Raw genomic sequence first — 16905 nt, 5'->3', positions numbered from 1 at the left:
TTGCCATTCCTCCTCTTCACATTTTTTGATGCAAAATGAAGGTTTTAAAATCCTTCTGAGTTAATATCAGAGCTGAGAGTACTTAACCATCACCCTATACTACGTTTATGCTGCATAGCTTTTTTGGGATTCTGCTTAAAATATCAGTGCAAACACGATAGTGGATAAGTAAAAGTCAAGAAAGCTGTATCTCCTCTTTACATGTAATATTGCATGAGGAACTTTTCTATTGTTTCTTGATCTATAGATGATGGCTCACATATTAATATTAAGAATATACAAATTCGTGCTTTTTCTTTTCAGTTTCAGGCATATCTACTATTACATTTCCACCATAAATCTTTTCAGAAGTATAGGCAGGCTGAATACTGAATCGAGTACCGTAACTGCAGCCAGGACAGACTGAGAGAGCGACTGTTTTGGGGAAGGCTTATCTGTCACTCTCCTGCCTCCCAGAGCCATCCCATGCAGTGCAGTCAGTTCCATAGGAGCAACAGTAGCAGCATAACTCTCAATTCCTGAGCTGAAATATAGAGCAATAAACCAAAGTTATAACCTTAATAAGCTGGTGTCATACATAAGCAAGCTATACCTGGAGTTGACTTTTATCTAAATTTGCAGATATCTATTAAAAATCTATCTCTGTGTGGTTGGTCTGAAGCTAGTAAGAAAAAAACATGCAATCAGTCCTTCACTAAAAGTGAGAAATATGTTTAATGTATTGACAAAAATTTTGTGACCCCAGTGGAAAAAGTATACGATTGCATCATTTTTGAAAGCCATCCTCCAATAGTAGATAACTATTGAAGCACTATTTTTATTCCCAATACGTGTTCTTACTATAATTAATAATTAATAATGTCATTATAATTAATAATATTTAATTATAGTCTTGCTTCATACAAAGTGATTTAACAATTTTAGTAAAAAATATGCTATCTTTGTATAAGAGTTTCTTGAAAAGGAAGAAGGCTGTTTATTCATTTTAAAAGTATTTTGATTTAAAAATCATGTTATGATCTGTATCCTTGCCAGAGCAGTGTAACATTTGCATTCCTTTAATGTACAATAAATATTCTTTAAAAGGTAGATATTATTTATAGTAACAATAAGAATAATTAAACATTTCCATTTTATTTTGTATACTAACATTTGGAAGTTCTTCGTATCTTTTATTTTTCTGTAAAGATTATTTTACTAACATAATTATTGCCTGAGTGTCTGTTGAACCTTCTTGAATATTTGCACATTGCAGGAAGCAATCAAAGCATGAAGGCAAACTAATATGATTACCTTGTTTGATTTCAGTTAACAGTAAATTGAATAGTCTCCTGGAAATAAAGTGGAACAATCCATTTTTCTTAAATATGTTTTAAGAAATTAATATTTCTTTTTGAATAATGTTTACATTTGGGAAATTTCATGAGGTAGCTTGGATACATTTTGTCTAACAGATGTATAAGTAAAACTGCAGAAAAATATTGCGAAAAATCATCTTTTTAGCATTATAGTCCTATCTTCTGCCTGATGTCTCCTTCATATACAGGCATTCTTATGAAGAAATAAGTTTAAATCATCACACCTGAGGAAGGTGGATATTGTGCTTGTGATATCTGTTCCTGCTGAAAAAAACATCATTTTTTAAAATCCAAAATTTATATGCAGCATTCTTTTTACATAAAACAGCAGAATATAATAGAGAATGAATGCATATCTTTTCTTTGAACAATATTGCTATAAATATGATTTTGTTCACTTCTGGTATGAAGATAAATTTGTCTGTTCCCATATAATCATAGAATGGTTTGGATTTGAAAGGACCTTAAAGATTCCAACCCCCCTCCAATGGGCAGGGACACCTTCCACTAGACCATGTTGCTCAAAGCCCAACCTTCCCAGAGATGGGGCATCCACAACTTTTCTGGGCAACCTGTTCCAGTGTCTCACCACTCTCTGAGTAAAGAATATCTTTCTAATATCTAATCTAAATCTACCCTTATTTAGTTTAAAATCATTACTCCTATCACCACACTCCTGACAAAGAGTCCCTCCCCAGCTTTCCTCTAGTCTCCCTTTATTTACTGGAAAACCACTATAAGGTCTCCCTGGAGCCTTCTCTTCTCCAGGTTGATCAACCCCAGCTCTCTCAGCCTGTCTTCATATGAGAGGTGCTCCAGCCCCTTGATCATCTTCATGGCCCTCCTCTGGACTTGTTCTGATATGTCCATGATCTCCCAATATAAGGTGAATCCTATAGTAATAAACATGGACTATGTTTGTTACTGTATCTCCAGATATATACATGGACTTTTTTTACTTTTTTTTTTTTTTTAATCTGTTCATAGATGAACTTGAAATTTTGAAGGATTTGTACAAAACTTTGAATTTACTATTTATTTGACCTCAAATATAACCATATGGTGAAAATTTCAGATTTTCTTTCTTTCTCCAACATCACCCCTATCACAAGCTCTTAGTTTGGGGAAAACAAAACAAAACAAAAAAACATACTATAGAAATATCAGGCACACTGAAGTCAGTGCAGCTCTAATGAATATGACAGTAAATTAAAAAACAAACAAACAAATAAATCAATTGTATCACATACGCCTGCCCTACTGTTCTGATGTAAAGTTCTCACCCATTCTTTCACTGGATATGATGGGCCGCTGGGAAGAACTTAGCCATCACAGTCTGCCAGCACTATGGCTGTCCAAATTGAGATTTATGCTGACAGAACTTTATCATATTTTAAGACAATTTTTGTACCAGTGTATATTTTCTGCTGTTGGCCAAGCTTTACTTTCCCATTGTTTGGTTTTACTAACAGAGTAAAATTTACTTACATAGTTTGGTTTTACTGACAGAGTAAAATTCTGACAAATTGCTTGCAAAAATTATCACACTATTTACCCTCTCTCCTTCCTTCCCCTGACTTTTCTTTTTTTTTTTTTTTTTTTTACCTTTTACACAGCATTTGGACATAACGAGTGCCCTGATCCTGGAGTACCAATCAATGCCCGGCGTTTTGGTGACAACTTTCAGTTGGGGAGTTCAATTTCTGTTATCTGTGAGGAAGGATTTATCAAAACACAGGGAACTGAAACAATTACTTGCATGTTAGTGGATGGAAAAGTAATGTGGAGTGGACCTATTCCTAAGTGTGGAGGTATGTATAATATTTCTTTCTGATTTATGAAGACTCAGTGTAATGTCTTTTAAGTTGTCACTAAAGGGAATTCAAACTTTTGATAATGTATAGCAGAAGGCTCCTGTAATACCAACTCCATAATAAGGAGTCTAGTGAGGCATGAGCAATGAGATTCAGTGCTAACAGTACACCAACAATATTGATGTCTTCATTTTTAAATTCCAGTCCAATCAGTATCCTGATCAGCTTTGTCAATATATAGGAGAAAGAAATAGCAGGAAAGAAAATCACTGTTTCCACTGAATCTGACTGAAATATATTGAAGTTTTCTGTTCCTCAGTTTCCAAATAGAAACATCTAAGTTCAATTTGCCACGCTGTATTTAGTATTTAGTAGTCAAGAAGTTTGTCCTTCAAATTCTTTTTTTCTTTTTTTTTCAGTTATTTTCACCCAGTTTCATTTAGAAAGTTTTCTTCAAAATACAACTATTAACTTCTGACTTCAGACAGATAAATGATTTTAAATAGTGAGCACTCAGCGCCATATTAGATTAGAATGGAGAAGTTGATCTCTTTTCAGATCTTGATATTTTAAACCATTAGAGAGGTCTTAGTTGTCTGTTGCACCCCTTATGTTTCTTCTATCCACAGCGACACATAGCCTCTGAAAGATTCTCTTGACAATTGATCTTTCTCATTAAAGAAATTAAGTACTTCCCATACATCACAACCTCTAAAACAATGTTAAGAATATTTCTGTGTACTTGTTTATACTAAGAGGTATAAAAATATACTAAGAGGTATAAAAATATAAACTTTGCTTCATTACATTTCCTGTATTTTAAGATCTTTTCACCTCTTAAAAAATACGATTTGATCAATGATGATATGTGATTTATAAACAGTCTGTTACGTTTTATATTAAATAAAAGCTTAGTTCAGATTTTCACTATTGAACTGTCTTCCTAACAAAATTTGCTTAATTTTAATATATGAATGTGATTCCTTATAATATTCATATCCAGTTAACTTTAAGTTCAAAATTCTAATGGTTTCACAGATACAAGATGGGTCAGTTTCCCTAGATGATACACAGTCGTGGACCTTACTTTATTATGGTGTTTATGGAGCTGTTTAACACTGCTAATAAGATATTTAAAATAATGGGAATATTTTTAAATGTCTGTCTCTATACATTCTAAATGGTTCAGATGGCTCAAATGGTCTGAGACTCTAGATGGAACACAGACTGGGATCCTTAGGGTTGGGAAGCTGGTATATTTGAATTAAGTGTATTTATCTATTGCAGAATTAAGTATATTTTTAAGATTGAAGATACAATTTGAAGATGAATCTAATTTTAAGCTATTATTGTAATTAATTTGGTCTGATGGGATGTTTTGAATTTTTATTGACTTCATAACACAATGCCATTTCATATAAGCTCAAGTCTGCTTGCCTTTCACACACCTCATCATTTCATTGTCATACATACCAAGTCAAAGACATGAACTCCTCATGCTGACCAGGAAATACTGAATGTGACTACTGTGAAGTTTTTTCTTCACTGCAGAAATGTCTTCTGTTACAGTATATAGGAAAGAACCATATAATAATCAATGTGGTACAGGTGGGTAGGAGCAGCATACTCATTTGTCAGGGCAATATGCCTGACGCACCAACAGGCAGGCTTTGCCGCAGCCTCTGTTGGGGCCTCCGCCCAGCTCTGTCCATGGCCCAGGACCCCATTTCAGCTCAGCGTGGGGCTGTCAGTCCCTGCCCCTTCAACTCCTGGTTCATCATACATCTGATAGTCACTTGAATGTCACCAGACCCTTTTTCTGTCACCAATCTAGCCCTTCTCACCTTGCTCACCTCCCCTGCTGTCACAGCTTGACTCTGTTCCCTCGGGTCCTATCACTGGTCATCAGCGAGAACAGATCGGCGCCTGCCCCTCCACTCCCCCTCATGAGGAAGCTGTAGACTGCGATGAGGTCTCCTCTCAGCCTCTTCTTTTCCAGGCTGAACAGGCCAAGTGACCTCAGCCACTCCTCATATGTCTTCCCCTCTAGGCCCTTCACCATCTTAGTAGCTCTTCTCTGGACACTCTCCAATAGTTTCACATCCTTTTTGTACTGTGGTGCCCAGAACTGCACACAGTACTCGAGGTGAGGCCGCACCAGTGCAGAGTAGAGTGGGACAATCACTTCCCTTGACCTACTAGCAATGTCATGCATTAGATGCACTAGATGGTGTGCAATGATACTGTGTTGGTGAGGGCACTAACTGCCCCTGTGTGTGCTGTCACCCTTGGCTCCTATCTTCATTTACCTAGCAGAGGAGTCCTGATTTTGTGATTCCACTATGCATTTACATGTGGGATTCATGTCCCTGTGTCTTTCATCCTCCTTGTGTGAGGGTCATATGAAGAATTTTCGCGTAATCTCTTGTAATATAGTCCAGCTACACATGGACTGCAGCTCTACTCTTGGTCTACCTGCATAACTCCTGTAACGCTTACAATGAGTAATAAGCTTTTGGAAAAAAAAATGTCTAGAACTGTGAACCTACGAAGTGTTCTGTTCACTGATTAGCCTGTCATCCTAAAAGTTTTCCTCATACTCATGCATAGAAATTTCCTGACTCAACTGCCGTAACTTAGTATGCAAGGAAATAGAAATAAATAGAAATGGATTTGTGGGAATTCATAGATCAGGCTAAGACTGTTTTTTGGTAATTGGCATTAGCTCATGTTTGACAAAGATATTCTGTTTGATGACAAACACTGGTTATGGTATATTTCTAGTATTTTATTTTTAACCCACTGACAGTGGGTATAAATCTGCCAGCCAACCACCAAATAGAACTGGAAGAAAGAACAGGGACTAAAACTCAATGCAAAAAAAAAAAAAAAAAAAAAAGGGGTGAAAAGCAAAGCTCTTGAAGATAAGCCCAGTCACCCAGCTATTCTGAAGGGAAGGATTCTTGGATCTGGGAAATCAGCATGTGATATCAGGAAGAACCATAATCATGGGAAGGACAAGAAAGATTTTCTTTAAACAATAGAAAAACAACAAAAACATCAAAGCAAAACTATTATGTTAGATCCCACATACAAAGAGAAATCATAGTGAATTTACACAATCTAATAAAGAGATATGTATTATTTCAAATGTAACATTCATAGAAGCATTTTTTGTAAGAGAGTTCTGTTTTCCAAATATAATCTTTAACAGTTTAATGTAAATTTAGTGATAAAGTGGAGCTTTGCACAAATTTAGCAATACTAAGTGCCAACTATGGTAGTACACTGGCTCAGGATAAGACCATCTGGTATTACTCTTGTTAGTATATTTTGTAGTATATCAACTCCATATGTATTTTGGATATGCATAAGTAGTTATATACAATAAAATGTAGGGATGATTAATGTTTTAATGTTAACCTTACAGTTGTTGATGTAATTCTTAGTTTAAATACTATGCTGTTTGACTGATAGTGTTTGATGAAGGTAGTTTGACAAAAGGACCGTAAGGTATAAGTTGAGAATTGATATTTTAAGACAAGCAGGGAGGGGTTTGGATTGGGGAGACTAAAACTCTAAAATTGCATATTTAGAGATGTTCGCAATATAGTTAGTTCTGAACTTTACATTTTATATAGCTTTTAGAATATATATATATTTTTTTCCACACAGTAGGACAAAGAAGAGATTAAAAATATAAAATGTCCTTAAGAATATAAAATGCTTCATTACAACAGTTCATCATTTCAATACAGGACCCTGGTAATTTCCTGAGAAAAATAGGGATCAGATAAATATATGATAATTCATGATCTTCAATTTGAAGGTGTGTCAAATGGAACAAAATTAAAACATTTATGTAATGGAGAAGTCCAGAATAATTTAGACAGTAGCGTGTACAGTGCTGCTTCATCAAAATGATCAGAAAAAATGCTTTGCAGACAGTATGAGGTGTCTAAGCAAAAAAATATGTATAAATAAATAAAAAATTATGAAATGTAAGAAATTGTTTTTGTTTTTTTTTAATGTACTGTTTAGTAAAGAGACTTGCCAACAATACAGTAAGACATATAAAATGTAGCACATTTCTTTTCATCATTGTGTAGCCCTGTATGCATAAAGAGTGAATTGAAAGAGTGCTGAAACTTTATAGTGCAGCTTTCTTTTCCCCAAAAGTTTCTGCCCTCTAACTGGATACTTACATGATACTAGTAATAATAAACAAGATAAATAAATAAATGAATGAATGAATGAATGTGTCTTCTGATAATTAAATACATAAATAGCTTTATGGATGATGGGCCAGAGTCTACCCTCAGCAAGTTTACCGATGACATGAAACTGGGAGTGGCTGATAGTTTGTGCTGCCATCCAGAGGGACCTCGCCAGGCTGGAGAAATGGGCATACAAGAATCTCAAGAAGTTCAACAAGGAGAAGTGCAAAGTCCTGTCCTCAGGGAGGAACAACATCAGGCACTAGTACATGCTGAAGGCCATCCAGCTGGATAGTAGCCTGGCAGAAAAGAACCTGGATACCAGGTTGAACATGAGTCAGCTATGTACACTCACCACAAAGAAGGTTAATGGTATCCTAGGCTGCATTAGGCAACATTTTGCCAGCATGTCGAAGGGGGTGATCCTTCTCCTCTATTCATCACCAGTGAGGCCACATCTGGAGTGCTGCATCCAGTTCTGTGCTCCCCTGTGTACAGGAGAGACATGGACATGCTGGAAGGGGTCTAACAAAGGACCACTGACGGAGATGATGAAGGATGCATCATTTGATGACTGAAGCATCTCTCCTATAAGGAAAGTCTGAAAGAGCTGGGACTCTTCAGCCTGGAGAAGAGGAAAATCAGGGTGGATCTGATCAATATCTATAAATACCTGAAGGGAGAGTGCAAAAAGGATGGAGCCAGGTTCTTTTTGGTAGTGCCCAGTGACAGAACAAGAGGCAATGGGTACAAACTGAAACACAGGAGGTTCTGTCTGAACATCAGGAAGCACTTTACTGCCAACGTAGAACACTGGCACAGGTTTCCCAGAGAAGTTTTGGATCTCCTCCTGGGAGATCTTCAGAAACCATCTGGACCTGCTCATGGGCAACCTGCTCTAGGTGACACCTCGAGCAGGAATGCAGACATCTCTGGAAGACCTACAGCTGTGGAGATTATTCCTGTAATTAATGCATCATTAAGCCATTAAAAAGCTTTGAATATGATTATCAGATACTTTATTTTTAGTTGTGTTTTAATAGCTCATCTTTGCTTACTATTGCAGAGAGAAATAGTACATATTGTTTCTAATAGTTCTGTTTGACTATGGATATTTTACAACATTTAAAATGTATTTGCCAAGTGCTTCAAAAATATTAGCTAATCTTGTAAAAATGGTAAGTATATCTGTTTCATGAATACGGAATTTGAACTGCCAACCTCACAAATAAAATGTATGTGATCTCACAGTGGATCCATGTCAAAGCTGAAATGACATTTTACTAATTTCAAGCTTAATATTCAACTGAAACTTCTGCATAGTTTTTTTTTGTTGTTGTTGTTGTTTTGTTTTGTTTTATTTTTTCAAGTCTCTCTGCTCATAATTAAGAGCAGAAACAATCCCAGGTTTTAAACACTTTTGTGTCCTTTATTACAGTAAACTGTATTGTATCTGTAAAATACAGTATAAAAGGTTATGTCAGCACTTTCTGAATAATGTTAATTTTATCTTAATTCAGTTCTTTATCTATAATTCAGTCCTCTCCATCTAATTCCAAGCCCTGCAGAGTTTGTCAGCTTCAAGTCTTGTTGCATCTTCCTGCAGCTGGATTTTTTTAATTTAAGTATAGATATGCTATAATGAAATTGATAATGATGAATTACTTATCATAAGTTTGTGTTATTATACCTTTGTCTTTGTTTTATTTTTAGCTCCATGTGGTGGGCATTTTTCATCTCCCAGTGGAGTAATCCTCTCTCCAGGCTGGCCTGGGTATTATAAAGACTCCTTGAATTGCGAGTGGGTGATAGAAGCTGAACCAGGACACTCTATCAAAATTACATTTGAAAGGTCTTGGCTAATATTTTTCTTATTTAATATTTACTGTTTTTTTTTTTTTTTTTTTTTTTTTTATCAGAAGCAATAGTTTATTAGCTCTATCATAAACTTAATTTTCACTTTTTCTGAAATCAAGTAATTGTATTGTTGGGTAGAATTTTCCAAAACATGTTAGTGCCTGCAGAGCATGAATTTTATCTTCAGTGTAAATTCCACTTCAATGAACTGAAAAGCTTTTGAAATTCCTACCTTTTGCATATATTTAAGTCTGTCTGCCCTAGTTAATAGCTTGGTCTCTTTATGAAGATTAACATGTTTAATTTGCTTGTAACTGTGTTACTGTGATGAATTATACTTACGAAGCCATTTTCTTTTTCCAAAATGTGTGAAATCTTCAACTCTGAGAATCTGAATTAACAGTCAAAACTGAATTAAATACTTTTTTTTTTTTTAATCCATCGTGAATATTTACAAGGTCATCTGATCTGATCTGTTTTTCTGAAAGGAGTGGTGCTTGCAGGATGGAATTATAGTTTCCCCAAATTACTGCAGCAGTTCACTTTTCCTTTGTTTTTCCTGTTACATCCCTTCCTGGTTCAAAGGAATGAAACATGTTAGGGGCCTTAAGTTTCTTATGGTAGCAAGCTGTGGATGTTGAATTTAAACTCACTATGAAAAAGCAAAATATGAAATGTAATTAAAAAATTCCATATGTTCTACATATTTTAAGCATGTTCTAGATTATTCTTACTTGTAAATATTAAGAAATTAGATGATGATCCAGGAAAAAAGAGAAGAAGAAAAAAAAAGTCTTGAAAAGTTATAATGCACAAATATCATACAAGTACTTCTCAGTTGCTATATATACTGCATCTTCTGACTGGTCCTGGTCACATTCAATCTGAAGAGAAGATACTGCTTCATTTTAATACATTTTCAAATTTATTTTAAGCAGGATATGGAAATAAAGATCTTCTGTAAGAAAAAAAATCTCATTGTGATAGGTTTAAAAGCTTTTTTAGTGTTAAAGTTTACACTGTAATAATATGTTTACATGATGTTATATGCAGTTAGAGGACAGGTAATATAAATCCTTCAGAAGTATTTCCTATCCTTAGTATGAAAAGAAAGCTAATCTTCCAAACACACAGGTGTTGTGAATCAGCTTAAAATATAAATTTTTGCTAATTAAAGTAGAAAAGAGAAGTTAGCAAATTTTGCACAAATTCATCAGACTTATTTCAGTGATTCTGTAAATCAAAGTGATAATAAAAATGTTGGAACTTTCAATAACTCATATTTCTGAAAAGAAAAAGATATTAGATCATTTGAAAAAATCTATTTTTAATTCTGTATTTCATTTTCAACAAATTATGTTGTGGACAGTCATTTCAAAATGAAAAGCATTTGCCTTTTTATTTTTGAAAATTCTATGTCAGCTGGATTTTCTTTCTTTACACCTGGGTTTTATTAAATCTGTCAGTCTCGAGTGTATACTTTTGGTTTATAATGTATTAAAACCCTGTCATAAAATTGCACAAATTCTATTACTCTTGTGGGTAAGAGCAATAAGAACAAGATGTGATCTTTTCATATCACAGAGGGAGCTCTTGTTCTCTTTATAACCTGATCACATTGTAACACTTCCTCATTTTCCATTGATGCTCATTCTAGACAGTCTTGTCACTTGCCATAAATAGGAATGCTTTCTATATTGGTGAGATACAACAGAGTGAATTCAGATAGACCCTATTTACATATAGGGGTCTGTGTTTCTGTGTTTCTTTGCAGGATTGCATGTAAAAATACATCTATGTATGTTCGCACACATGCATTTAGAAATATAATTATATGTTTGGATGTAAATTAAAAAAATACTATGTAAACCTCATAATGAAATAAATGATCATAGTGTAATATATACATATATACATATATATATTACTTAGACATTTTTTCCTTATAATTTAAATTGATATTCTGAGAAATTGATACATTATCTTCTTTTGCAAAATCATTCTAGTCTGTCCTTATTCTGTTCCTTCTACTTGCAAACCTTCAGCAGGATTTTCCTAAAGACTGGAGGTTAATTTTGTTAAAATATCCACCTTTAAAGCTATATTCAAGTGGCTTTCCCATGTGATTTAAAAGTAAAGAAATCAAACAAACAAAACCTCATATTTTGTCCAGTTCTTAACATTTCATCTTTGCCCTGAAAAACAGAGGAATATTATTTTTAGCCTTTCTTGGTGCAAATACTCAGAATTCTATGGTCCAGTAGTATTTTGATTTTGATTTTTTTTATATATATATATATGTATCAGTAAATATGTGTTATACATGTTTAGCATCTTTACATCCTTTCTTTTTAGATTTTCCAAGAGAATGGGGACAATTCTTATGCATGTTTCCTGCAGAGTGACACCTTAACATTACTTTCAGTTTATCACTTGTACAGCAGCTTTTATTCCCTTTTTTATCTCTCATCTTCCCATGGTTTCTCTCTTGAGACATTGCATGGTACTGCATTTGATGCCTGTATGTACTATTGTGTTCCTATGCCATGAAGCCTGACACACAGGTAAAAAGGAAAGAGAACTACAGACAGAGAATAATAGCTATTTCTTTTAGTGCTTCCAGGGAGTTCATAAGGACTTTTTCATATTTTGCTTTAGGACTGTTAATAAATAGTCTGACAAGTATACTCCTTTTACACAGTCATAGCTATGATAATCTGTTGGATTTCTGTTGTAAGTCAGTAGCTATGCAGGCTGAGTTGAAATGATGAAAGTGAGAAATTGTGAGTTCCATTCTTCATTGTAATGAAGTGTTTATCATGAAGCCTAATTATGAGCCTTTAAATGCTAGGGATGTTAATCAGCAAACTACTGATTGGAGCATAGTCACATTTGACTAATGAGAATACACTGTGTGTTGGGGTATTCTGCTTATATCCTGACACCACATAGAGTTGACAGGTTGTCTCAAAAACAAAGATACATGTTATAAATATTAGAGCAGCTTTAGCTGTTCAAATAAGGTAAAAAGTGTGCATCTCCTTCTGTATTAAAGTTTGTTTCACTCCTGTCTGTTTGACTGAACGTTGGAAAGTCCTCCATAAGAATAGACTTAACACAGCAATGAAGGCATCCAGGTTAATTTAAGATTAGTGGCTTGTTAAGGAGGAAAGAACACTGTAGTCTGAAGAAGCAAAGAAAATTTTTGATTTAGAAACATATCATTCTGAGCTCATGTGGGAACTAGCCAAAAAAAAACCAACATTCATTTCCCCTAAATTTTCAGCTGTCTGGCTTCTAGGCTTATCCTGCTTTATTTTTTTAACTCCCTATTTTATTTCTTTGCACTCTTTTTATGTTATTTCATATGATCAGAACAGAAATAAAAGAAAACATGTTCCAGAGGTTTAATTTGGCTTCTCTTCTTTTGCCAGACTCCTTTAGATTTTAGGTTAAGATGCCTGGGACATAAATATCGAAACACAGAGTTCTTCAGTACATTGTTGTTAGTCATGCAGTTCATTGAATGGATTTCACAAAGCTGAATTAGGCATCTAAGTGAATCAGAGAGAGAGTTAGGAATATCTGAAGGATCCTGTTGTTAATGTTTTTCTTTCTAATGCTGGAAGGGTTTTTCAGTAATTCATCAGAGAGTCTATTAAAGCAATATGATTAATGTAAGATCTACCACTGCAAGAGAGAAACTGATGTCAAAATAACAAACAGGGGTTTGGGACTGGTGTTACCATCAAAACCAAGAACAAGGAGGTATCTAGCAGCATTGTCATACTCTGTTTTTTCTTGACAAAGACAGCACACATGCAGATTGCAAAGGGACATTTCACTTTGTAGTGCTTTCTAAATGAGATTTATTTATTTATTTATTTTTAACCTAACTTCTGCTGCTACTTTGCGCTGAGCCTTGACTGGCACAAAGTGACAGGAGTATCAAAGAGGATTAAAGTGATTCTATCCCTGCTTATAGGCAATTTTGAGGGTAGGTGGTCAGAGTATGATTTTTGGTAATATAAAGTACTTTGATGATATTTGTGCCAAATGGAATAGATACAATAAAGGAACACATAAACCAAACCTCTATATCATTTACTTTATTTTTGCATAAATGAAAATCATTATGTGATATAAAATAGTGTATGGAAGTAATATTAATCCCTGCTAACAAGCCAGGATTTTTTTATTATTCTTTTAAAAGTTTCTTACTTTTTTTTACTTTTCTGCAACACAAACCTGCTCAAGGAGTTAAAACTTATTTCTCATCTTACCAGGACACTAACCTGAAATGTGGTTATTGTATTAATTATGTAATAATATAATTGATATTGTAAAGCAGATATGTGAAGAAATAATTAAAATATTATAGTCAGGAAAGAAGAATAGTTTTAAAAATGTGACATACTTGCTGTGTGTTTGGTTTACCTGCTTCTTATATTTGTACCTGTGGATGTTTCCTCAATTCCAGATTTCAGACAGAACTCAATTATGATGTTTTGGAAGTTCATGATGGACCAAATTTATTATCTCCACTTCTGGGATCCTACAATGGTACTCAGGTCCCACAGTTCCTATTTAGCAGTAGCAATTTCATTTATCTTCTCTTTACAACTGACAACAGCCGTTCTAACAATGGATTCAAGATTCATTATGAAAGTAAGTCATTGTGAACTGTGTGGTTTGATTTACTCATCTCTGCTTATCATGGTCATAAAAATATAAATGTCTAAATGCTCTGCCTTTGGTAGATTGCTGAGTCAGGCCTCCTATTTTTTTCAAATTGAGTAAGGTTTGGTGATATGAAACTGCAGAGTAATGCCTAATAATTTCACTTAATGTCATTACTATAGTACTCAGTGCTTTAAGAATCAGAAAATAAGAACGGCATGCAAATACCTTTCTTCTGGATGTTGCTATTATGTCTTCTTATTCTTACCTTTTATATAATGTATTTTTGTATGTATAAGACTGCATAAAATCAGGAAAATTACGAAATTCTAAAGCAAGTGTCTGAATTACTGTCCTGATTGATGGATCTGAAATTCTAAAGCTAATAGGAAATGTGATTTACATTAATGAGCGGAAAAAAACAATTACTGAATTGCACGATTATGGATTTTTAAGGATCTAAAAACCCGTATGTGATTTGTTGATTATAAATCTTATGTAGAAGTATTCTTTTTCCCTTATTACAGTCATATAAACTACACTGTAGAAAGTATCAGTAAGATTTTGTATTTTTATGAATGCGTAAAATTAATGTAACTTGCTGTATTATCATGTCATTTACTTTTTGTTGTTCTAAATATGTGTTTGTTTTACCAAATCATATTTTCATGTGAAAAATAGTTTTTGTAATTACTGTCATCAAGAACATATTGTTATCTATTTCTATTTCATACTTGTTGGGACTACCACCAAGGAATTTTCAGATGTTCTTAATTTTTTACCATATTTTTGACCATTTACATTATTTCTGATCACTAATGATAAGGATATTAAATATAATATGTGGACTTTGCCACTTAAAATTTTGGCTGCTTTGAACTCCATTAAATGTTAAGTTCTTGCATTTTATCCCAGCAAATCTACTACTAGATACAAAATTCTTTACTGTCTCAGCCTTCACCCACGTACTTCCATGTTTATCATCTACATTGTGGAGAACTAATGATTTTGTTAAGTTCTCATCCTCTATGAAATTTGAGGTATAGCTATCCTTACACATTAGGAAAACTAGATTAATGCTCCCAGCAAAGACCGTTTAATTCTTAAAATAATTGGCTAAATGTATAATGCTTAATGGTAGAAATTACATTTCAGGAATGTGAACAGCAAAAAGAGGAAAGCTGCACTTACTAGAAGTACCTTTATATCTATTCTTTTAATTAACTAAATTTTGAAAGGGAACCTGAATATTCTTTTCAAATGTATGAATTCTTCAATTTCATTATAAAATGCATTTTCATTAAAATTGATCCCCATTCCAGAGTTCTGCTTTAAACTTGTGAAGAATGAAAGTTCAGTTTGTACTATACTATAAGAGAATTCTAAAAATATGCATCTTTAATAATTTTTACACTAAATAAATTATTTCCAGAAGCTTTTCTGCTTAGCATACTCTGTTTATGTACAGACATTCAGTATACATGTTATTTTTGTTTAATTTTTATTGCTTCTCTGTGTTATATTATCCAGTACAGTGCAATTCTGTTTTCCTCTTTCTGGATGATAATAATGCTAAATGATTCAGTGTTTTTCTCTTCAGCCATCCTATTGAAAGCTGATGTCTTTTTTATGTTTTTATTTTTTTATGCTATTTTTTTCTTTCCACGCTGTATTTTGTAAGGAAGGATATCCTATGGCTTTTGTGTAGGAATTTTTGTAGAAGGAAAAAAACACCCAGAAGATCCTACACCAACTGTTTCTTCTAATTTGTTAACTCTCAGTAATATTCCTAGAGTTTTTTGTTCTTTGTTTTGCCCTAATTCTTTCATAATGAAGTTAATATTCTCAATCGAAAATAATGTAGAAGGTTTAATTTTTTAGCACATACAAACATTGTCTGTATCAAGTCAGCTCATCTTTACTTCTTTTTCTGCATTTTTGTTTGTCTCCCCAATATCTCATAGATCAAAGAACGTTAGGCTTGAAAATAATTTATGGAAAAATAATTTCTGTAAATCATAGCATAACATTACTGAGATAGGATCAACATAAATTTACACTAAATTATGCAATGTTTTTTGTCTGCAATATCAGCAGAATACAATTCATTGGCTATAATGACCTACAGTGGTAACTCAGAGAAACAAATGTCAAGGATAAATCAATGAAAATGCTTTTAATTGCTTTATAAATCACTGAAAATGCTTTATAATAGAACCTTGCCCCACACCACCCCAGTACAGGGAATTACTTAGACAAACAAACAAACAAGCAAACAAGCAAACAAATAGGTTTAAATGTATTTATTTATTTATTTATTCATTTATTATAATCTAGGTGTAACCGTTAATACGTACTCCTGCTTGGATCCTGGCATACCAGTGCATGGACGCCGCTATGGACATGACTTCTCTATAGGATCCACTGTCTCATTTAGTTGTGATCCAGGTTATAGGCTAAGTCATGAGGAGCCTTTGCTGTGTGAGAAAAATCACTGGTGGAGTCACCCACTCCCAACTTGTGATGGTAAGAATGAATGGTTAAAATACATAGTACCTTAAAATTTACACATTTTGCCAAAATATTAGTCAAATGACTTAAATGGAGCTTATAAAACCTTTAATTTTAAGAAATAATAGTTTGACGAAATGAAGGTTATATATGTCTATGTGATGAGATATTTAGTAATAAAAGGAGAGAATGATATATAAATGGTTGGACCAGATGATCTTGGAGGCCTTTTCCAACCTTAATGATTCTATGATTCTATAATTCTTTAAATCGGAAGATTATTGAAGATATGTATATCTGAATACATGTTACCATGAGCTAGCTGATTACCGGTTAGTTCAAGACATGTAACGTTAACGTGCATCTTCTTGTAAAGAAGTTGTTACAAACTACAAATATTTGTGGTTGGTTATCTCTTTGGTGTTGATATACAAAACATGAGATGAGGTTTATTTTTACCTTACTCAA

General features: G+C 33.7%; 1 protein-coding gene across 3 annotated transcripts in view; it reads left to right on the top strand.

The window, feature by feature from the left end:
• The window catches only part of CSMD3 (CUB and Sushi multiple domains 3), a 710218-nt gene that overhangs the window by 397556 nt on the left and 295757 nt on the right, over positions 1-16905 (top strand). For all 3 annotated transcript variants that reach the window (XM_035546237.1, XM_035546236.1, XM_035546235.1), the window contains 4 exons: positions 2975-3169; positions 9103-9241; positions 13727-13914; positions 16264-16452. In XM_035546237.1, the coding sequence (XP_035402130.1) occupies positions 2975-3169; positions 9103-9241; positions 13727-13914; positions 16264-16452 (711 nt within the window). The remainder of the gene's footprint in view (positions 1-2974; positions 3170-9102; positions 9242-13726; positions 13915-16263; positions 16453-16905) is intronic.

This window comes from Cygnus atratus, chromosome 2 (assembly GCF_013377495.2).
Source record: "Cygnus atratus isolate AKBS03 ecotype Queensland, Australia chromosome 2, CAtr_DNAZoo_HiC_assembly, whole genome shotgun sequence".
Classification (NCBI taxonomy): Eukaryota; Metazoa; Chordata; class Aves; order Anseriformes; family Anatidae; genus Cygnus; species Cygnus atratus.
Note: the sequence above shows the minus strand (reverse complement) of the source record. Positions and strands in the feature narration are given on the sequence as shown.